Below are 20,874 nucleotides of genomic sequence, written 5' to 3' on the forward strand. Positions count from 1 at the left end.
GGACATGGAGGCGATGACGGAGCGAAGCGATTCCATCCGGAACCGCCTGGTTTTCACATGCTTGTTGAGCAGCTTTAGGTCCAGAACGGGACGGAAGGATCCGTCCTTTTTTGGCACCACGAACAAGTTGGAGTAAAACCCGTGACCCTGTTGCTGAAGAGGAACCGGGATCACCACTCCTTCCGCCTTCAGGGTGCCCACCGCCTGCATAAGAGCCTCGGCTCTGTCAGGGGGTGGAGATGTTCTGAAGAAACGAGTCGGAGGACGAGAGTTGAACTCTATCCTGTAACCGTGAGAGAGAATGTCTCTCACCCATCGGTCTTTTACTTGTGGCAGCCAGATGTCGCAAAAGCAGGAGAGCCTGCCACCGACCGAGGATGCGGTTTGAAGAGGCCGAAAGTCATGAGGAGGCCGCTTTGGGAGCGGTGCCTCCGGCGGTCTTTTTAGGACGTGACTTAGACCGCCATGCATCTGAGTTCCTCTGATCTTTGAGGCCTTTTGGACGAGGAAAATTGAGATCTGCCCGCGGTCCGAAACCTCGATTGTACCTTCCGTGGTTGAGGTCTGTTTGGTTTAGACTGGGGTAAGGATGAATCCTTTCCCTTGGATTGTTTAATGATTTCATCCAATCGCTCACCAAACAAGCGGTCGCCAGCCAGTGGCAGACCGGTTAAGAACTTTTTGGAAGCAGAGTCTGCCTTCCATTCACGTAGCCACATGGCCCTGCGGAGTACCACCGAGTTGGCGGATGCCACCGCCGTACGGCTCGCAGAGTCGAGGATAGCATTAATGGCGTAGGACGCAAATGCCGACGCCTGATTGGTTACGGACACCACTTGCGGGGCAGATGTACGTGTTACCGCATGAATCTGCGCCTGACAAGCTTAGATAGCTTGGAGTGCCCATACGGCTGCGAATGCTGGTGCAAAAGACGCGCCGATGGCTTCATAGATGGATTTCAACCATAGCTCCATCTGTCTGTCAGTGGCATCTTTGAGTGAAGCCCCGTCTTTCACTGCAACTATGGATCTAGCCGCCAGTCTGGAGATTGGAGGATCCACCTTAGGACACTGAGTCCAGCCCTTGACAACCTCGGGGGGGGGAAGGGATAACGTGTGTCCTTAAGGCGCTTGGAAAAACGCTTGTCTGGACAGTCCCGGTTTTTCTGGATTGCCTCTCTGAAGTCAGAGTGATCCAGAAACATTTAATGTATGCTTTGGAAACCTGAAACGGAATTTCTCCTGAGAAGCAGACTCCTCAATTGGAGGAGCTGGGGGAGAAAGATCCAACACCTGATTGATGGTCGCTATAAGGTCATTCACTACTGCGTCACCTTCAGGTGTATCTAGGTTGAGAGCGGCTTCAGTATCAGAATCTTGATCTGAGACCTCCGCTTCATCCTCCAGAGAGTCCCCCTGCTGGGACCCTGAACAGTGTGATGAAGTGGAGGGAATTTCCCAGCGACCCTCTTGGGCGGCCTGGGACTGCGGTCTGTGTCAGAGACCTCACCCTGGGACCTGTGGGTTACCCCCGGGGCACATTGCTGTTCCAATTGAGGGGGACCTGGGGTCAAGGATTGGACAGTGTCTGGGGCCTGAATCACCGGTCTGGACTGCAAAGCTTCCAGTATTTTAGCAGACCATTTGTCCATAGTGTCTGACAGCTTGTCAGCAAAGGCTGCAAACTCCATCCCTGTCACCTGGACAGTGGTAGCAGGTGGATCCACCTGGGCCACTTGTAGCAGAGGCTCCGGCTGAGTAAGCGCCACCGGGGCCGAGCATTGCACACAATGAGGGTCAGTGGACCCTGCCGGTAGTACAGCTGTACATGAGGTACAGGTTGCAAAATACATCTGTGCTGTGGCACCCTTGCCTTTTGCAGATGACATGTTGTCTCCTCTGAGAACAACCTGGAGGGTATATAGCCAAAAATCAACAGGGCGACCGTACAGTGCAATGTATAGCCTAAAAGCATAATATAAATATATATATATATAATATAATATATAATATATATATATAAAATATAATATATATATATAAAATATAATATATATATATAAAATATAATATATATATATAAAATATAATATAAATATATAAAATATAATATAAATATATAAAATATAATATAAATATATAAAATATAATATAAATATATAAAATATAATATAAATATATAAAATATAATATAAATATATAAAATATAATATAAATATATAAAATATAATATAAATATATAAAATATAATATAAATATATAATATATAATATATAATATATAATATATAATATATAATATATAATATATAATATATAATATATAATATATAATATAATATATATACACACACACACACACATACACACACTTCGGTACTCAGTGGGGCCAGCACCACAGGTGCTGCTTACCGACTGCTCAGAGCGGTTGTGTGGTCGCCGGATTCCCTGCCTGGGTCTCCCTGTGCTGCCTCTCCTCCTCAGCGTCTGAATCGCTGACAGGAATGGCTGCCGGCGTTCAGTGAGGAGGAGGCCATGGGCGTGCCCAGGAAAAGTGCGGGAATCCAGCGCCCCACTGTACTGTGTGAGGAGGGAGGAGTATACTAATGTATGCTCCAGCCCTTCTGCTGACGATCCGTGCAGCGTCCCGCCCCTCCCCTGACTGGCAGGCCTGTGGGCGGGAAAGAACGACACTAGGCCGCAGAAGCCGGGACTAAAGTTATAAGCGCGGCCGGCAATAAGCGCGGCCGCGCGTAGTCCCCCGGCGCACTAACACACCCAGCAGAGCTGGAAAGTGTCTGGCCCAAACGCTCCATGCCCGGCGCACTAACACACCCAGCAGTGCTGTAATGTGTATGGGACCAGCGCTCTATGCGCGGTCCCCACGGAGACACAGAGTACCTCATAGTAGCAGGGCTTTGACCCTGACGATATCCAGCTCCTATCCTGCAGATTCCCAGGGGCTGCGGAGGGAGCACGGTCCCAGTGCCTGGAGACCGATCCGGAACCCACTTCACCCAGAGCCCATTAAGGGATAGGGAAGGAAAACAGCATGTGGCTCCTGCCTGTGTACCCGCAATGGGCACCTCAACCTTAACACCGCCGACAAGAGTGGGGTGAGAAGGGAGCATGCTGGGGGCCCTGTTATGGGCCCTCTTTTCTTCCATCCGACCTAGTCAGCAGCTGCTGCTGACCAAGCAGTGGAGCTATGCGTGGATGTCTGCCTCCTTCGCACAAAGCAAGAAAACTGAGGAGCATGTGAGCACGGGGGGTGTATAGGCAGAAGGGGAGGGGCGTTACACTTTTAGTGTAATGCTTTGTGTGGCCTCCGGAGGCATAGCTATACAACCCAATTGTCTGGGTCTCCCAATGGAGCGACAAAGAAATACGTAATTACTTACCGGTAATGTGTTTTTTCTGAACCCATGACAGAACCACGAGAGAGAAAATCCGCCCTTCAAGGACAGGAAGCCTCCAGAATAAAAAAGGGTGGCACCTCTCCCCACATCAGTTGGTTACAGACCATGAAAGGACCTCCGGAAGAAATAATGTTCTACCATAACCCAGCACCAACATATAACCACGTGCAGCCAATACTGCCCATCTATCCACATGCAGGGAGGGAATATGAGGGTGCTGTCATGGGTTCAGAAAAAACACATTACCGGTAAGTAATTACGTATTTTTCCAGCACCCATGAAAGCACCACGAGAGAATTATAGAGACAAGGAATATCCTAAGGGGGGGGGGGACCAAAGATTGCAGAACCGTTCTCCCAAGGTGAAGTCAGTAAGGAGAAGGCTAACCCTGCACAAAGGTGACATACGATCCTGCAGCCCTGGAAGATTTCACACTTGTGTAGAGAGCCTTCATACCTGTCGGCACATACCTACCACTAGCTGAGTAGGCAAGCAGGTGGCTCCTCTAATCCATCCCACAAGCAGAGTTAGAAGATTTAAGCCCCTTAGGTATTACCCTGAAGGAATACAAACCAGACCTGCCTCTTCTGCATACAGACTTTTTTATAAGGTAACTGGGAACATCCAGGCAGTGCCCACCTCTTCCAGATCATTCGGACCAATACAAGAGGACGGAAGAACCATCCCTTTTGATTTATGAAAAAGAAGAATTAGTAGGAGGCAACCAGGGGCAGGTTACAGGACCACTTTATTCTTGAAAGCTGAGAAACGGTGTATCTAAGATAAGGTTGGGACATCCAGGCCCTACATGCTGATGGGAAGGTTGTCCAGAGATGCCTTCAGGGATGGATTATTAAGTGACATGGATTCTAAGGGTTTCATGGGGCTACGTCAGGGCAGACAGGGAGAATTTAAGATCCCATGGAGGCAAGCATATATCGCTCATAGGTCCAGACCATACCCCAATGAACTGGGAACCCAGCGATTTCCCACCAGGTTACAATCGTAGGAGGATGAAAGGCCCGTATTCTGAACACAGTGTACATACAGAGACCCACTGTCAACCCCTACTGGAAGAGCTCTAAGAATACCGCAATGGGTGCAGGTCCATCTGGGCTTGCCCATGGAATACAAGAATTTTGGCCAGGCTGTGGTTTTTTTTGTAAAATCGGCTTCCAGCCCTGTAGTAGAGCAGAGTCTGGAACAAGAGAATATGCTGATTCTTAAGGTGACCTTTCAAAAAAACCACACACCGTGAGCTGCAGTATGCCGTCAGGAGGGGGAAGAACTAGACCCCGAGTGAGAAGGCCTGGCAGGTCCAGAAGGCCCACTGGCTTGGAGATCGATATTCCGTCTTCCCATATTGCCTAGTCCTCCTGGATTTTCTTCAACACAGCTGGAACGAGGGCTATGGTTGGGAAGGCATAACCAAGGCCGACGCCCCATTTGAACAGCAGGGCGTCCACTGCATGAGGTTGATTCCTTGGATTGAAGAACAGAAACAGTGAACTTTTTGGCAGGTCACAAAAGGTCTATTTCCGAACACCCCGCAACAGTTATCTGATTGAAAAGAGCAAGAAAAAAAAAAAAAAAAAAATTTGTGGAAGCCTGCTAACTGCGATGTCCAGCTGAGGGGCCTTGTCTCATAAGGTACAGGCAGCTTTCTCAAAAAGGTTTTTTTTTCCTCCATAAAAGCAGTTGCTGCTCCATTCTTTAGGAACGAGGGAATATACATTATCAATGACCGGGCAGGCATTATGTTTACTGTGGTCTAGGCACTACCTCACGATGCTGAAATTTTTTTTCCTTCTTATGGCTGTCTCTTCAGGGATGCTGTAGTGCATGGGTCCCCAATTCCAGTCCTCAAGGGCCGCCAACAGTGCATGTTTTCAGAATTTCCTTAGCATTGCATGGGTGTTGGAATAAACTGTGCAGGTGATTAAATTATCACATGTGCAATACTAAGGAAATCCTGAAAACATGCACTGTTGGCGGCCCTCGAGGACTGGAGTTGGGGAACCCTGCCGTAGTGGACCATGAACGACCTTCTGAGTCACTGTCTGACTTAGAGGGAGAGCAGAATCCGAAGAATTAGGCCCTGTGCGCACTTACCGGATTTTGCTGAATGTTTCGCTGCAGAAAGTGTTCATAACATCTCTGCAGCGAATCACCAGCAAAACCTATGGGGAAAAAAAACCTGTGCGCACTAGGCGGATTTTGACAGCTGCATGTTTTGCTGCGGGATTCCCGCAGCAAAAACAATTGCATGTCAATTCTTTTCCGCACATCGCTGCGGGATTTCACTCCATTGACTCCAATGTAATCGTGAAATCCTGCAGGGAATAACGCAGGCAGCAAATTGTGTGGTTCACTGCGTTTTCCCCTGCGGTATTTCACGTTTTACCTCCGGTAATGTACATCGCTTGCCTGCGGTTTTGCAGGGAAGTGATGTCATTACAGGAAGAGGAAGCAGAGCAGAGCAAACACACAGATCACACACAGACCACAGACATCGAACACAGACAAATCAAATGGAAATACTGAAAACAAAGCACGTGGGCTCCGCTGTATATTTACTGTCCAGCCGAGGTAAGCACACAGCGGCGGCCTGGTATTCTCAGGCTGGGGAGGTAGAGGGGCAGGGTTAATGTCCCCCGCCTCACTCCCACCTCCCGCAGCCGGGAATATCAGCCGCAGCTGGCCCGGCACTGTCGCATGCATTATGCGGCAGTACCGGAGTGTCCCCGGCTCTTCTTGCTGCCGTGTAGCAGTGGCAGTCAAGGTAATACAAGGAGTTAATGGTGGCGGATCACCGCCATTAACTCCAGGCTTGATCATGGCAGCGTCTATGAGACAGCTGACATGATCAACCCGTAAGAAAAAAGTGAATAAAACAGAAAAATCCTTTAATTTTAAACACAAATAAGACTCGTTCACCCTTTTATTAACCCCTCCCGAAACAAAGTTCCGACGTAATCCACAGCTCCGGCGTCCTGCGATGCTTGCATCCAGCTGCGACTGACACAGACACTGCTGTCTCGCTGCGAGGCTGCATTCAGCAGAGGTAACTCCAGGGCATTTCCCACGGCCGGTAATGTGAACTCACTGCCGACTGAGAAATGCAGCGTGTGCTCACAGGGACTCTATCCCTCTATCCCTGTCTATTCTTCTGTCTATGTCTCCATCTCAGAATGAAATGACTCTTTTCAATGTGCATTATTGCATTGAATGCAATAAAGCACATACCAACCCACACGCGGCAATACCGCGCCAAACCGCATGCCGTTTGCCGCGGTTTTTTACCACGGGTGCGGTAACCTTTGAATTCCTGCGGAATTGAGAAAATTCCATTTTCCAGTGCGCACAGGGCCTTACACTCCCCCTCGGATCACAGCTTTTTAGACCAGGAATGAGACAGCTCCCGTTACAGAGCGCGCAGTCCCTGCGTTAGCTCCCGTTACAGAGCGCAGTCCCTGCGTTTCTTTTTTTTATAGGTGCATCTACAGAGTCTGTCCTGCAAACGAAAGGAAAAGCTGACAAGAACCTCTGTACAAAGCGAACTTTCGGAGGTCACTCACCATTTAGGCGCAAGAGGCGGTATCAGGTCAGAAGGAGGAGTGGTCATCTGACAATTCCCCCTTGAAGGCTCTCCTGCTGTCGGTTGGTTCGGACTTAGCAAAGCAAGCCTCAAGGCGGTCGGGATTTCAGCATCTCTAACTATCGCCTTTACCGAGTGACAGTACACTTAGCTTGGGCCTTCACACTGGGATGGCCAGGCGATGAAGCAATTGTCCAAATAAGATAGTCTATGTATAACCAATGTTTAAACGCCATCATGTATACTAGGGTGCACATCCTGGAATGCATTATGGAAACCAATCATGCTAAATGGAACAAGCAGGTATTCAGGAGGCCAGCATAGACTGGTTCCCTGAATGTGAGTAACAAGCTGCTGACGTTACGCATATGCTTCTCTCCAGGTGCATTAACAAGGACTCTATAGGCTTGCAGGAAACTAGCTAGTTAGATATTTGGTCAACAGCAATACCAATGAAATGAAATTTATAACTGATCATTTTACACTATATGCCTGAGAGTCCCCCCTTAGGTCGCCCCCAACACCCGGAATTTCGGTTGATGCCGGTAGCGCGCCCTCAGATAGCGCCCAATAGCAAGGAGCGATCCCCTGTAGATAGACCTAAGTACCTCGCTACACAAAAGGTCAGCGCTACCGCTGCTCTACTCCAGCCTGCGATGAGGACAGACTAGGGGGCTGCTCCCTGGGTCGCCATCCCAGCTATAGCCCCCCATGGGCCTACTGTGGCGCGTGTCTATGCGGTAAGAAGTATAGTGCTATTACCAACATACAGCCTTTAATGTTCTTCATAGTTTCATAGTTTTTAAGGTTGAAGGGAGACTCTAAGTCCATCTAGTTCAACCCGTAGCCTAACATGTTGATCCAGAGGAAGGCAAAAAAAACCCCAATGTGTCAAATAAGCTCCAATGGGGAAAAAAATTCCTTCCTGACTCCACATACGGCAATCAGACTAGTTCCCTGGATCAAGACCCTGTCATAAAATCCAATATACATAACTGGTAATATTATATTTTTCAATTAATTTCTGTACTAGAGGGGTGCACATAAACCTCAGGAAAAAGCTGAATACGTATCAAAACAGACAAACCAGTGCCCCTCGGTCTGCCTCATTAAACACAGCCATGGCGTCATCCAAAAACATTCCAAGGAAGAGTGCTCTCGTGCGTGCGCAGACGATCACACATGCAGCGGCCGGCCAATCACAAGATGGCGCCGTCGTACACGCCGCCGCTGCCCACTGTACAGCCATGCCGTCTCAACTGGCCTGCGACCAGGTAAGACTGCGCTGTCGCATCTTAAGCAGAGGGTGTCTCACAAGTGCACCATACGTGCCGCGGCCAGCCCTTCACAAGATGGCGCCGGCCTATACACCACCGCCTGCTGCTGCATGTACAGCCACACCGGAGCGCCTATGTTAACACGTGCCCACCGGACTTTTCGGGTAAGCTGGCGCTGCTGCATCCGATAGAAGGTGCTCTGCGCTCCCCTGAACAGACTTCCTTATTACTGGTGAGGCAGCGGCATCGCTACCCACAGGTACAGCCCCCTTGGGCTACCGTGGTGCGTCCTCAGCCTCCCTGCAGCAGCATGACCCGTGTCTCTGCCCCCCCGTCCGGCTAGTGGTGAGATAGTAGCAGGGAGGCGCTGTTGCCCACAGACAACCCCCGTGGGCCCGCTATGGCAATTCCTCAGCACATCAGCAGGACCCATGTCGCTGCCTGAACCGACCGGCCAGGGCTGGAATACTTGGAGACTTCGACCCCTAAGGCCCATCTTGAACCACCGCTCCAGGAGGTTCCCTGTTAAAGGACAGGAAACCAACGGATGTGGGGAGAGGTGCCGCCCTTTTTATTCTGGAGGTTTCCTGTCCTTGAAGGGCGGATCCTATCTCTCGTGGTGCTGTCATGGGTGCTGGAAAAAGGGGTGATTTGAACTGGGTAAATAAAGTTTAAAACAAATATAACTAAAAACTGTCACCTAGGGCACTATATGGATTAGCTGTCTGATCGCTCTGCCAAATCTCCAGATCTGCTGCTTTACTTTCAATGCTGGCACTACTCCAACAGTGAGAAAGTGACTCATGTTCACTACAGGTGTCATCACATGATGCTGTGCTACAAGGCAAACCACCGGAAGTCACGAGATCACGTTACATGACTTCCAATGGGGGTGGGCAAGTCATTGTTATGGCTGCACGCATATACATCTCTGCCAAATTTTGGCAGTGAGATGTGTGGTTAATACAGTTGCAGGTGGAATGTGATTCCACTGGCGACTAGCAGGCACACATGTCAGCTGTTGAAATCAGCTGATGTGTGCGGATCGCTGTGGCCTGCCCACGGCAGGGATCAACCTCACACAATCCATGATGTACCCAGTATGTCATGGGTTGCTAAGGGGTTAACAGTTGTGGGGAAAAAAAAACCATTACAAGCATTAACCATTCTAGGCTCGGACATTGTGCTGTTTTCATTGCAGCTTTTGTGCAGAAAAAGATAGTGTGCATATAGGTCTAGAGATTCTACCATGGGGCGTTTATCTTTTCCTCTGCTTGATACTGCCCAGTCATAAGCAGAGTCATGTTCATAAAGAAAGTCAGAACTGGATTTCTCTGCCCAATATGTCAAGACTGATGTATGAGTGTGATATTTTTGTTTCCATGGTAATAAGTGTTAAATCACATGAAAGCCTTGTGCATCTAATTTGTCAAAATTTTGTGTTTTTTGCTTATGCAGTGTTCTTAGGCACGTGAGAAAATGGTCGAGTCTAATGCGATATTCACAGCAACTGAGTGCAGAGTTTCCTTGCAGAAACAAGATTATCACTCGTCTGCTAAGGATATTCATGGTGATATGTTGCAGTCATTGGGTGGGGGTGGGGGGGGGGGGGAGGAATCAATGCCCTTCATAGTCCACTGTTAAGAACTGGGTTGCCAAATTTAAAATGGGCCACTTTAGCATCAATGATGAGGAATGTCCTAGAAGACGGAGTATGGTTGTTCCTGAAACCGTCGATGCTGTGCACAACCTCACTAGGGAATCTGCGTGTGTCATTCATGAACATTTGGATATGAGGAAGCCATCTGCAAAGAGACTCCCCAAATGTTTGACAACAAATCAGAAGCATGCGTGTGAAACCCTCCCGGTCCATTTGTCAGCGATTCTGGACTGTTGGGGGGGAAGGGGGTGGGGGGGCGGCCCAAAACAAACTACAAACAAAATTAAGCTAAAGTAATTTTATCTGTTCTGGGATAAGGAGGGCATGCTGCTAGTGAACTACCTTCAAAAGGGTTCCACCATCAATGTAAGTATTACATTAAACTTTAGACCAATTGAAGGCAGCTCTGAAGGCCAAAAGGCACAGCAAGCTGTCCAAAGGAATCTTGTTCCTGCAAGACAATGCCTCTGCTCACTACACAAGTGACCACAGCACAACTAGCAGAGCTGGGCTTCCAATCTAGCTTCCTCCGACTCATCTGTTTAGAAACATTAACACCTCAATGGTACAAAATTTCACACCATTTCCGATGCCATGGATGCCTTGAGGCTTAACCGAAATATTTTGCTAGGCTTACAGAACTTGGAATACAAATTTAAGAGGTGTGTTGACATCAGTGGAGATTGTGGAATAAAGTATCTAATTTCTTTCTGGGTAAAGCCAAAGACTTCTCAGCAACCCCTCGTATCCAATCATGACACGGGTCTCAGTCAGTACAGCACTTGTTACACCTAATGTAGAGTTGTGGAATGAAATCTCAGCTCTCTCAAGTCCTACAGATTTCACTGCTGGCACCTACTAAAATTACAAGTTATGACACTGCAGCCCTTTTCTCACAGCACTGTCAGTGAGAAAGGAGTGTAGAACAGTGCATGTAATGACAGATCTCACCACTATACTTTGAGATATCACTGACAATATCCATTATGCTCCCAACTGAAGTATGACAAGACTAAAACCAAACTGTTAAAGCTTCTCTGGGTTTTGTCTACATGAAGAAGCCTGCTTACTTTGTCAACATTATGCAAGGAAAACACATCCAGTTACGACTTACATGCACACAGTACTATGCTTCTGGCATTCCAACTCATGCCTTTAGTGACATCCTGTACTTAGTACAAGTTGCATGCCTCAATACCACTGTTCACTCCATGTATCAGGAAACCAGCTGAGGAAAAAGTAATTGCTTGTTTGCTAGTTGACAGATGCCATGTAGTACTGAACCAATGAATTGGGAGTGTAGACAATTGTCCTATGTAAATGCCACGTCTCACTAAGCAACATCGCTGCTGAGGCACGACTTGTGACGCAACAGCGAGGTTGCTGTGTGTGACATCCAGCAACAACCTGGCCCCTGCTGTGAGGTTGCTGGTTGTTGCCGAATGTCCTGGACCATTTTTTGTTGTTGCACTCCCGCTGTGAAGCACACATCGCTGTGTGCGACAGCGACAGAGCAACAACTAAATTGGCAGAGAGCCGGCTTCTGCGGACGCTGGTAACCACGGTAAACAGCGAGAGAGCAACAACTGAATGTTCAGTGAGCTTGCTTCTGCGGATGCTGTAACCAATGTAAATATCGGGTAACAAAGGAGCCCTTTCCTTGGTTACTGGATATTTACCTTAGTTACCAGCGTCCGCCGCTCTCATGCTGTCAGTGCCGGCTCCCTGCACACAGCCAGACTACACATCGGGTAATTAACCTGATGTGTACTCTGGCTAGGAGTACAGGGAGCCAGCGCTACGCGGTGTGTGCTGGTAACCAAGGTAAATATCGGGTTGGTTACCCGATATTTACCTTAGTTACCAAGCACAGCATCGCTTCCATGTGTCGCTGCTGGCTGGGGGCTGGTCACTGCCGAGATCTGCCTGTTTGACAGCTCACCAGCAACCAGTGTAGCGACGCTCCAGCAATCCCTGCCAGGTCAGGTTGCTGGTGGGATTGCTGGAGTGTCACTTAGTGTGACGGTACCTTAAGCTGTATTGTACTACCTTACAAAAGGTGTTCCACAAACCTTGGCAAGCTAAGAGCAGCAACATTTAAGTTATAAATTGTACTTTCTGGAAATCATGCAGATACAAAAGTATGTTTGTCACTTAAGGATTCAAAGTTTTGTCTAACCAAAATTTTTCTTCAAAACTATACCTTGAAGATGGTCACATTTACCCTTTGTATTGGGGGTAGTGCAGACCCCAGTGAAATCCAGGGAATTATCCAGCATGGCGTTTATCCTACGAAAGATGTCAGCATTGCTGCATGTAGAAAGTGCTGGGGTGTCAGTAGGGCACCCCCAGCAATCCTTACTTCTCCCTAGATCATCCTTCTGTAATAAAATAAGTGTTATAATTTAAAAATTGTGTCAAACAGTTGAAAGGTAATCTCCAATTCATATACTGAAAGATACAAAGTCAAAGTTACTCATTTATAGCCTACTTTACGGGGAAGGGGGGGGGGAATATTGCAGCCACTAGTTGCCATAAGCTACACAGCATTCCCAAAGTTCACAGTTGCAGGATTCTTGCAGTCTTAACCCCTTAGTGACGGAGCCAATTTTCACCTTAATGACCAGACCAAATTTTGCACTTCTGACCAGGGTCACTTCATGAGGTTATAAGGGTATGTGCGCACGTTGCTTTTTACCTGCTTTTTTGCTGCTTTTTCTTCTGCGCTGTTTAATGCCAAAATGGATGTGTTCTTCTATTCAAGCAAAGTCTATGGGAATTTGGGTTTCTTGTTCACACTATGTTGTTCAAAATGCTGCCTTTTTGAGGCAGAACTTTGGTCAAAAACTCAGCTTTGCAGTGCAAAACCCAAATGGCAAAAACAATTGACATGTTGCTTCTTTGAAAAGCTGAGTTTTTGACCAAAGTTCTGCCTCAAAAGAAGGGAATTTTGTTACTTACCGTAAATTCCTTTTCTTCTAGCTCTTATTGGGAGACCCAGACGATTGGGTGTATAGCACTGCCTCCGGAGGCCACACAAAGCAATTACACTAAAAAGTGTAAGGCCCCTCCCCTTCTGGCTATACACCCCCAGTGGGATCACTGGCTCACCAGTTTTAGTGCAAAAGCAAGAAGGAGGAAAGCCAATAACTGGTTTAAACAAATTCTCTCCGAGTAACATCGGAGAACTGAAAACCGTTCAACATGAACAACATGTGTACCCGCAAACAAACCAACAATCCCGAAGGACAACAGGGCGGGTGCTGGGTCTCCCAATAAGAGCTAGAAGAAAAGGAATTTACGGTAAGTAACAAAATTCCCTTCTTCGTCGCTCTATTGGGAGACCCAGACGATTGGGACGTCCAAAAGCTGTCCCTGGGTGGGTAAAGAAATACCTCATGTTAGAGCTGCGAAGACAGCCCTCCCCTACGGGGAGGCAACTGCCGCCTGCAGGACTCTTCTACCTAGGCTGGCGTCCGCCGAAGCATAGGTATGCACCTGATAATGTTTGGTGAAAGTGTGCAGACTCGACCAGGTAGCTGCCTGGCACACCTGTTGAGCCATAGCCTGGTGTCGTAATGCCCAGGATGCACCCACGGCTCTGGTAGAATGGGCCTTCAGCCCTGATTGAACCGGAAGCCCAGCAGAACGGTAGGCTTCAAGAATTGGTTCTTTGATCCATCGAGCCAGGGTGGCTTTAGAAGCCTGCGACCCTTTGCGCTTACCAGCGACAAGGACAAAGAGTGCATCCGAACGGCGCAAGGGCGCCATGCGGGAAATGTAGATTCTGAGTGCTCTCACCAGATCTAACAAATGTAAATCCTTCTCATACCGATGAACTGCATGAGGACAAAACGAAGGCAAAGAGATATCCTGATTAAGATGAAAAGAGGATACCACCTTCGGGAGAAACTCCTGAATAGGACGCAGCACAACCTTGTCCTGGTGGAAGACCAGGAAGGGAGCCTTGGATGATAGTGCTGCCAGCTCAGACACTCTCCGAAGAGATGTGATCGCTACCAGAAAAGCCACTTTCTGTGATAGTCTAGAAAGTGAAACCTCCCTCAGAGGCTCGAAAGGCGGCTTCTGGAGGGCAACTAGTACCCTGTTCAGATCCCATGGATCTAACGGCCGCTTGTACGGGGGTACGATATGGCAAACCCCCTGTAGGAACGTGCGCACCTTAGGGAGGCGTGCCAAACGCCTCTGAAAAAAGACGGATAGCGCCGAGACCTGACCTTTAAGGGAGCCGAGCGACAAACCTTTTTCTAACCCAGATTGCAGGAAAGAAAGAAAGGTAGGCAATGCAAATGGCCAGGGAGACACTCCCTGAGCAGAGCACCAGGATAAAAATATCCTCCACGTTCTGTGGAAGATCTTAGCAGACGTGGGCTTCCTAGCCTGTCTCATGGTGGCAACGACCCCTTGGGACAATCCTGAAGACGTTAGGATCCAGGACTCAATGGCCACACAGTCAGGTTCAGGGCCGCAGAATTCCGATGGAAAAACGGCCCTTGGGACAGTAAGTCTGGTCGGTCTGGGAGTGCCCACGGTTGGCCGACCGTGAGCTGCCACAGATCCGGATACCACGCCCTCCTCGGCCAGTCTGGGGCGACAAGTATGACGCGGCTGCAATCGGATCTGATTTTGCGTAGCACTCTGGGCAGGAGTGCCAGAGGTGGAAACACATAAGGGAGCCGGAACTGCGACCAATCTTGCACTAGGGCGTCTGCCGCCAGCGCTCTTTGATCGCGAAACCGTGCCATGAAGGTTGGGACCTTGTTGTTGTGCCGTGACGCCATTAGGTAGACGTCCGGCACCCCCCAGCGGCGACAGATTTCCTGAAACACGTCTGGGTGAAGGGACCATTCCCCTGCGTCCATGCCCTGGCGACTGAGGAAGTCTGCTTCCCAGTTTTCTACGCCGGGGATGTGAACCGCGGATATGGTGGAGGCTGTGGCTTCCACCCACATCAGAATCCTCCGGACTTCCTGGAAGGCTTGCCGACTGCGTGTCCCCCCTTGGTGGTTGATGTATGCCACCGCTGTGGAGTTGTCCGACTGAATTCGGATCTGCCTTCCTTCCAGCCACTGCTGGAAGGCTAGTAGGGCAAGATACACTGCTCTGATTTCCAGAACATTGATCTGAAGGGTGGACTCCTGCTGAGACCACGTACCCTGAGCCCTGTGGTGGAGAAAGACTGCTCCCCACCCTGACAGACTCGCATCTGTCGTGACCACCGCCCAAGACGGTGGTAGGAAGGATCTTCCCTGTGATAATGAGGTGGGAAGAAGCCACCACTGCAGAGAGTCTTTGGCTGTCTGAGAAAGGGAGACCTTCCTGTCCAGGGATGTTGACTTCCCGTCCCATTGGCGGAGAATGTCCCATTGAAGTGGACGCAGATGAAACTGCGCAAACGGAACCGCCTCTATTGCCGCCACCATCTTCCCGAGGAAGTGCATGAGGCGTCTTAAGGAGTGCGGCTGACTTTGAAGGAGAGCCTGCACCCCAGTCTGTAGAGACCGCTGCTTGTCCAGCGGAAGTTTCACTATCGCTGAGAGAGTATGAAACTCCATGCCAAGATACGTTAGTGATTGGGCCGGTGACAGATTTGACTTTGGGAAGTTGATGATCCACCCGAACGCCTGGAGAGTCTCCAGTGCAACATTCAGGCTGAGTCGGCATGCCTCTTGAGAGGGTGCCTTGACCAGTAGATCGTCCAAGTAAGGGATCACAGAGTGTCCGTGAGAGTGCAAGACTGCTACCACTGCCGCCATGACCTTGGTGAACACCCGAGGGGCTGTCGCCAGACCAAATGGCAGAGCTACGAACTGAAGATGGTCGTCTCCTATCACGAAGCGTAGGAAGCATTGGTGCTCTGTAGCAATCGGCACGTGGAGATAAGCATCCTTGATGTCTATTGATGCTAGGAAATCTCCTTGAGACATAGAGGCAATGACTGAGCGGAGGGATTCCATCCGGAACCGCCTGGCGTTCACATGCTTGTTGAGTAGTTTTAGGTCCAGAACAGGACGGAAGGAGCCGTCCTTTTTTGGAACCACAAAGAGATTGGAGTAAAATCCTCGCCCCCGTTCGAGAGGGGGGACAGGGATCACGACTCCTTCTGCTCTTAGAGAGTCCACCGCCTGCAGCAGGGCATCTGCTCGGTCGGGGTGTGGGGAGGTTCTGAAGAACCGAAGTGGAGGCCGAGAACTGAACTCGATTCTGTACCCGCGAGACAGAATGTCTGTTACCCACCGGTCTTTGACCTGAGACAGCCAAATGTCGCAAAAGCGGGAGAGCCTGCCACCGACCGAGGATGCGGAGGGAGGAGGCCGAAAGTCATGAGGTAGCCGCTTTGGAAGCGGTTCCTCCATTTGCTTTCCTGGGGCGTGAGTGAGCCCGCCAGGAATCTGAGTTCCCTTGTTCTTTCTGAGTCCTTTTGGACGAGGAGAATTGGGCCTTGCCCGAGCCACGAAAGGACCGAAACCTCGACTGCCACTTTCTGTTGAGGTTTACTTGCTCTGGGCTGTGGTAAGGACGAGTCCTTACCCTTAGACTGTTTTATGATTTCAGCCAATGGCTCACCAAACAGTCTGTCTCTAGATAATGGCAAGCTGGTTAAGCATTTTTTGGAACCAGCATCTGCTTTCCAGTCCTTTAACCACAAGGCTCTGCGCAAAACCACAGAATTGGCGGACGCCATAGCGGTACGGCTCGTAGATTCTAGGACAGCATTGATAGCATAGGTCGCAAACGCAGACATTTGCGAAGTTAGGGACGCCACTTGCGGCACTGCTGGATGTATGAAAGCATCCACCTGTGCTAAACCAGCTGAAATAGCTTGGAGTGCCCACACGGCCGCGAATGCTGGAGCAAACGACGCGCCGATAGATTCATAGACAGATTTCAACCAAAAGGTCCATCTGTCTGTCGTTGGCATCTTTAAGTGAAGCGCCATCCTCTACTGCGACTATGGATCTAGCCGCAAGCTTGGAAATTGGGGGATCCACCTTTGGACACTGGGTCCAGCGTTTGGCTACCTCAGAGGGAAAAGGATAACGGGTATCCTTAGAACGTTTAGAGAAACGCTTGTCTGGATGAGCGTCGTGTTTCTGGATCGATTCTCTGAAATCAGAGTGGTCCAAAAAAGCACTTAATTTACGCTTGGGATATAGGAAATGGAACTTCTCCTGCTGTGCAGCTGCCTCCTCTGCAGAAGGGGCTGGGGGAGAAATATCCAACAGCCTATTAATTGCCGATATAAGGTCATTAACCATGGCGTCACCATCAGGGGCATCCAGATTGAGAGGGGCCTCAGGATTAGAATCCTGGTCACCTTCCTCAGTCTCATCACAGAGAGACTCTTGTCGCTGAGACCCTGAACAGTGTGAGGACGTGGAGGGTCTTTCCCAGCGAGCTCGCTTAGGCTGCCTGGGACTGTCATCTGAGTCAGAGACTTCAGCCTGTGATGCGTGAGACCCCCCTGAAGTACGGATTAGTTCCAACTGAGGGGGACCGGAGAGCATAGACACAGCAGTGTCCATGGTCTGAGTAACTGGCCTGGACTGCAAGGTCTCCAGGATTTTTGCCATAGTCACAGACATTTTATCAGCAAAAACTGCAAAGTCTGTCCCCGTCACCGGGGCAGGGTTCACAGGCGCCTCACCACATTAGGCTCTGGCTGACGAAGTGCCACTGGGATTGAACATTGAACACAATGTGAGTCTTTGGAGCCTGCCGGTAGATCAGCCCCACATGCAGTACAAACAGTGTACACAGCCTGTGCCTTGGCACCCTTGCGTTTTGCGGATGACATGTTGCTGCCTCCTCAGAGCAGTACAGGGTGTCCAGCCAAGAAGCGACCTTACAGTGCATTATATTATATTATATTAATTATATTATATATATTATATTAATTATATTATATATATTATATTAATTATATTATATATATTATATTAATTATATTAATTATATTATATATTATATTAATTAATATATTATATTAATTAATATATATATTAATTAATATATATATTAATTAATATATATAATATAATTAATATATAATATAATTAATATATATATTAATTAATATATATAATATAATTAATATATATAATATAATTAATATATATAATATAATTAATATATATAATATAATTAATATATATAATATAATTAATATATATAATATAATTAATATATATAATATAATTAATATATATAATATAATTAATATATATATATATATATATATATATATATATATATATATATATATATATATATATATATATATATATATATATATATATATATATATATATATATATATATATATATATATATATATATATATATATATATATATATATATATATATATATATATATATATATATAGAGTACCAAGAAAAAAGTACACTAACACTGAGGCACTAGAGGGGCCAGCACTACTGTGCTGCTTACCACCCGCTTAGGAGCGGTGTGTGGACGCCAGAAATCCCTCTAGTCTGGGTCTCCCAGAGCCTGCTGCCTTTCCCCAGCCAGCCGCATGTGTAATGGCTGCCGGCGTCCTTGTGGAGAGGGGGGGCAGGCCCTGGGCGTACACCGACGAAGAGCAGGAAGTCTGCTTCCCCCTGTGCCTAGTGAGAGGGCTGGAGCATGTAAATAAAGCTCCAGCCCTCGGCGCTGTTAATTGAGCAGCGTCTCTCCCCTACCCTGATTGACAGGGTGGGGGCGGGAACGAAGCAGCACTAGGCCGCAGAAGCCGGGGGCTAAAGTTAGAAGCGCCGCCGCCGTAAAAGCGCGGTCGGCGCAAAGTCCCCGGCGCACTACAAGTCGCAGCTGCGCCGCCGCTCCAGGAGCGGTCGGCGCAGTAGTTCCCAAAATGAAACGTCACTCAGCAAAGCTGCAGTGACCTAACCCCGGCGCACAGCGCTACTGTCCCCGGCGCACTATAACGCTCAGCAAGCCTGAGAGTGTCCGTGCCTGCCGGGGACACAGAGTACCTGAAAGTTGCAGGGCCTTGTCCCTGAACGGCACTCCCGCTCCAAATCCAGCAGGTTCTATGGGTCTGTGGATGGAGCCCGGCCCCAGGGCTTGGGGGCCGGCAAGATCCCACTTCCACAGAGCCCCAGGGGATGTGGAAGGAAAACAGCATGTGGGCTCCAGCCTCTGTACCAGCAATAGGTACCTCAACCTTACAAGCACCACCGCGGGTGAGAAGGGAGCATGCTGGGGGCCCCATATGGGCCCTCTTTTCTTCCATCCGATATAGCCAGCAGCTACTGCTGACTACAAACAGTGGAGCTATGCGTGGATGTCTGACCTCCTTCGCACAAAGCAGAAAACTGGTGAGCCAGTGATCCCACTGGGGGTGTATAGCCAGAAGGGGAGGGGCCTTACACTTTTTAGTGTAATTGCTTTGTGTGGCCTCCGGAGGCAGTGCTATACACCCAATCGTCTGGGTCTCCCAATAGAGCGACGAAGAAAGGCAGCATTTTGAACAACATAGTGTGAACAAGAAACCCAAATTCCCATAGACTTTGCTTGAATAGAAGAACACATCCATTTTGGCATTAAACAGCGCAGAAGAAAAAGCAGCAAAAAAGCAGGTAAAAAGCAACGTGCGCACATACCCTTACTCTGGAACGCTTCAACGGATCCTGGTGATTTTGAGATTGTTTTTTCGTCACATATTGGACTTCATGTTAGTACCAAATTTAGGACAATATTTTTTGCGTTTATGAAAAAAAAAATTGAATTTTGGCAAAAATTTTGAAAATTTAGCAATTTAACTTTTGAATTTTTATACCATTAAACCAGAGATTTCTGTGACACAAAATAGTTAATAAATAACATTTCCCACATGTCTACTTTACATCAGCACAATTTTGGAAACAAAATTTGTTAGGAAGTTAGAGTTCAGTTTATCAGCGATTTCTCATTTTTACATCAAAATTTACAAAACCATTTTAGGGACCACATCACATTTGAAGTGACTTCAATAGGCCTAGATGACAGAAAATACCCAAAAGTGACACCATTCTAAAAACTGCACCCCCCAAAGTACTCAAAACCACATTCAAGAAGTTTAACCCTTCAGGTGTTTCACATGAACAAAAGCAATGTGGAATGAAAAAAAGCAAAAATTTAATTTTACCTAAAAATGTTGCTCTAACCCAAATTTATTCACTTTTAGAAGAAATAACACAAGAAAGTGGGGAACAAGTTTTGTGGTCCATTTTGTTATGAGCGCGCTGATACCCCACATGTGGTCAGAAACCTCTGTTTGGACAAATGGGAGGTCTCGGAACAGAAGGAGCAATATTTGAATTTTGGAAAGCAAATTTGGCTGAAATAGATTGCGGGCACCATGTTGCATTTACAGGTCCGCTAAGGTACCTAAACAGAAGAAACCCCTCAGAAGTGACGCCAATTTGGAAACTAGACCCCTCAAGGCTTCTATCTAGGGGTACAGTGAGCATTTTAGATCCACAGGTACTTCAGATTTTGTTAACGTTACGTTGTCATATTGAAAATTTTAATAATTTGTTCAAAAATGTTGCTTTAGCATCAATTTTCTCACTTTTTCAAGATGTAATTCCAAAAATTTGACCTCAAGATTTGTTAACCACTTTATGAGCGCAGTGGTACCTCACATGTGGTCTGAAACCTTTGTTTGGACAAATGGGAGGGCTTGGAACGAAAGGAGCAATATTTGAATTTTGGAAAGGAAATTTGGCTGAAAGATTGCGGGCACCATGTCGCATTTGGAGGTCCCCTAAGGTACCTAAACAGCAGAAACCCCGCACAAGTGACCCCATTTTGGAAACTAGGCCCCTCAAGGAATTTATCTAGATGTTTAGTGAGTACCCTGAACCCCCAGGTGCGATAAAGAATTTTATAACGTTG

General features: G+C 47.8%; 1 protein-coding gene across 4 annotated transcripts in view; it reads right to left on the bottom strand.

Annotated features, from left to right (window-relative positions):
• The window catches only part of CPEB1 (cytoplasmic polyadenylation element binding protein 1), a 110,178-nt gene that overhangs the window by 54,344 nt on the left and 34,960 nt on the right, over window positions 1–20,874 (bottom strand). For 3 of the 4 annotated variants that reach the window (XM_075345647.1, XM_075345644.1, XM_075345648.1), the window contains exon 2: window positions 12,156–12,333. In XM_075345647.1, the coding sequence (XP_075201762.1) occupies window positions 12,156–12,333 (178 nt within the window). The remainder of the gene's footprint in view (window positions 1–12,155; window positions 12,334–20,874) is intronic. The other variant, XM_075345645.1, reaches the window with a different exon arrangement.

This window comes from Anomaloglossus baeobatrachus, chromosome 4 (assembly GCF_048569485.1).
Source record: "Anomaloglossus baeobatrachus isolate aAnoBae1 chromosome 4, aAnoBae1.hap1, whole genome shotgun sequence".
NCBI lineage: Eukaryota > Metazoa > Chordata > Amphibia > Anura > Aromobatidae > Anomaloglossus > Anomaloglossus baeobatrachus.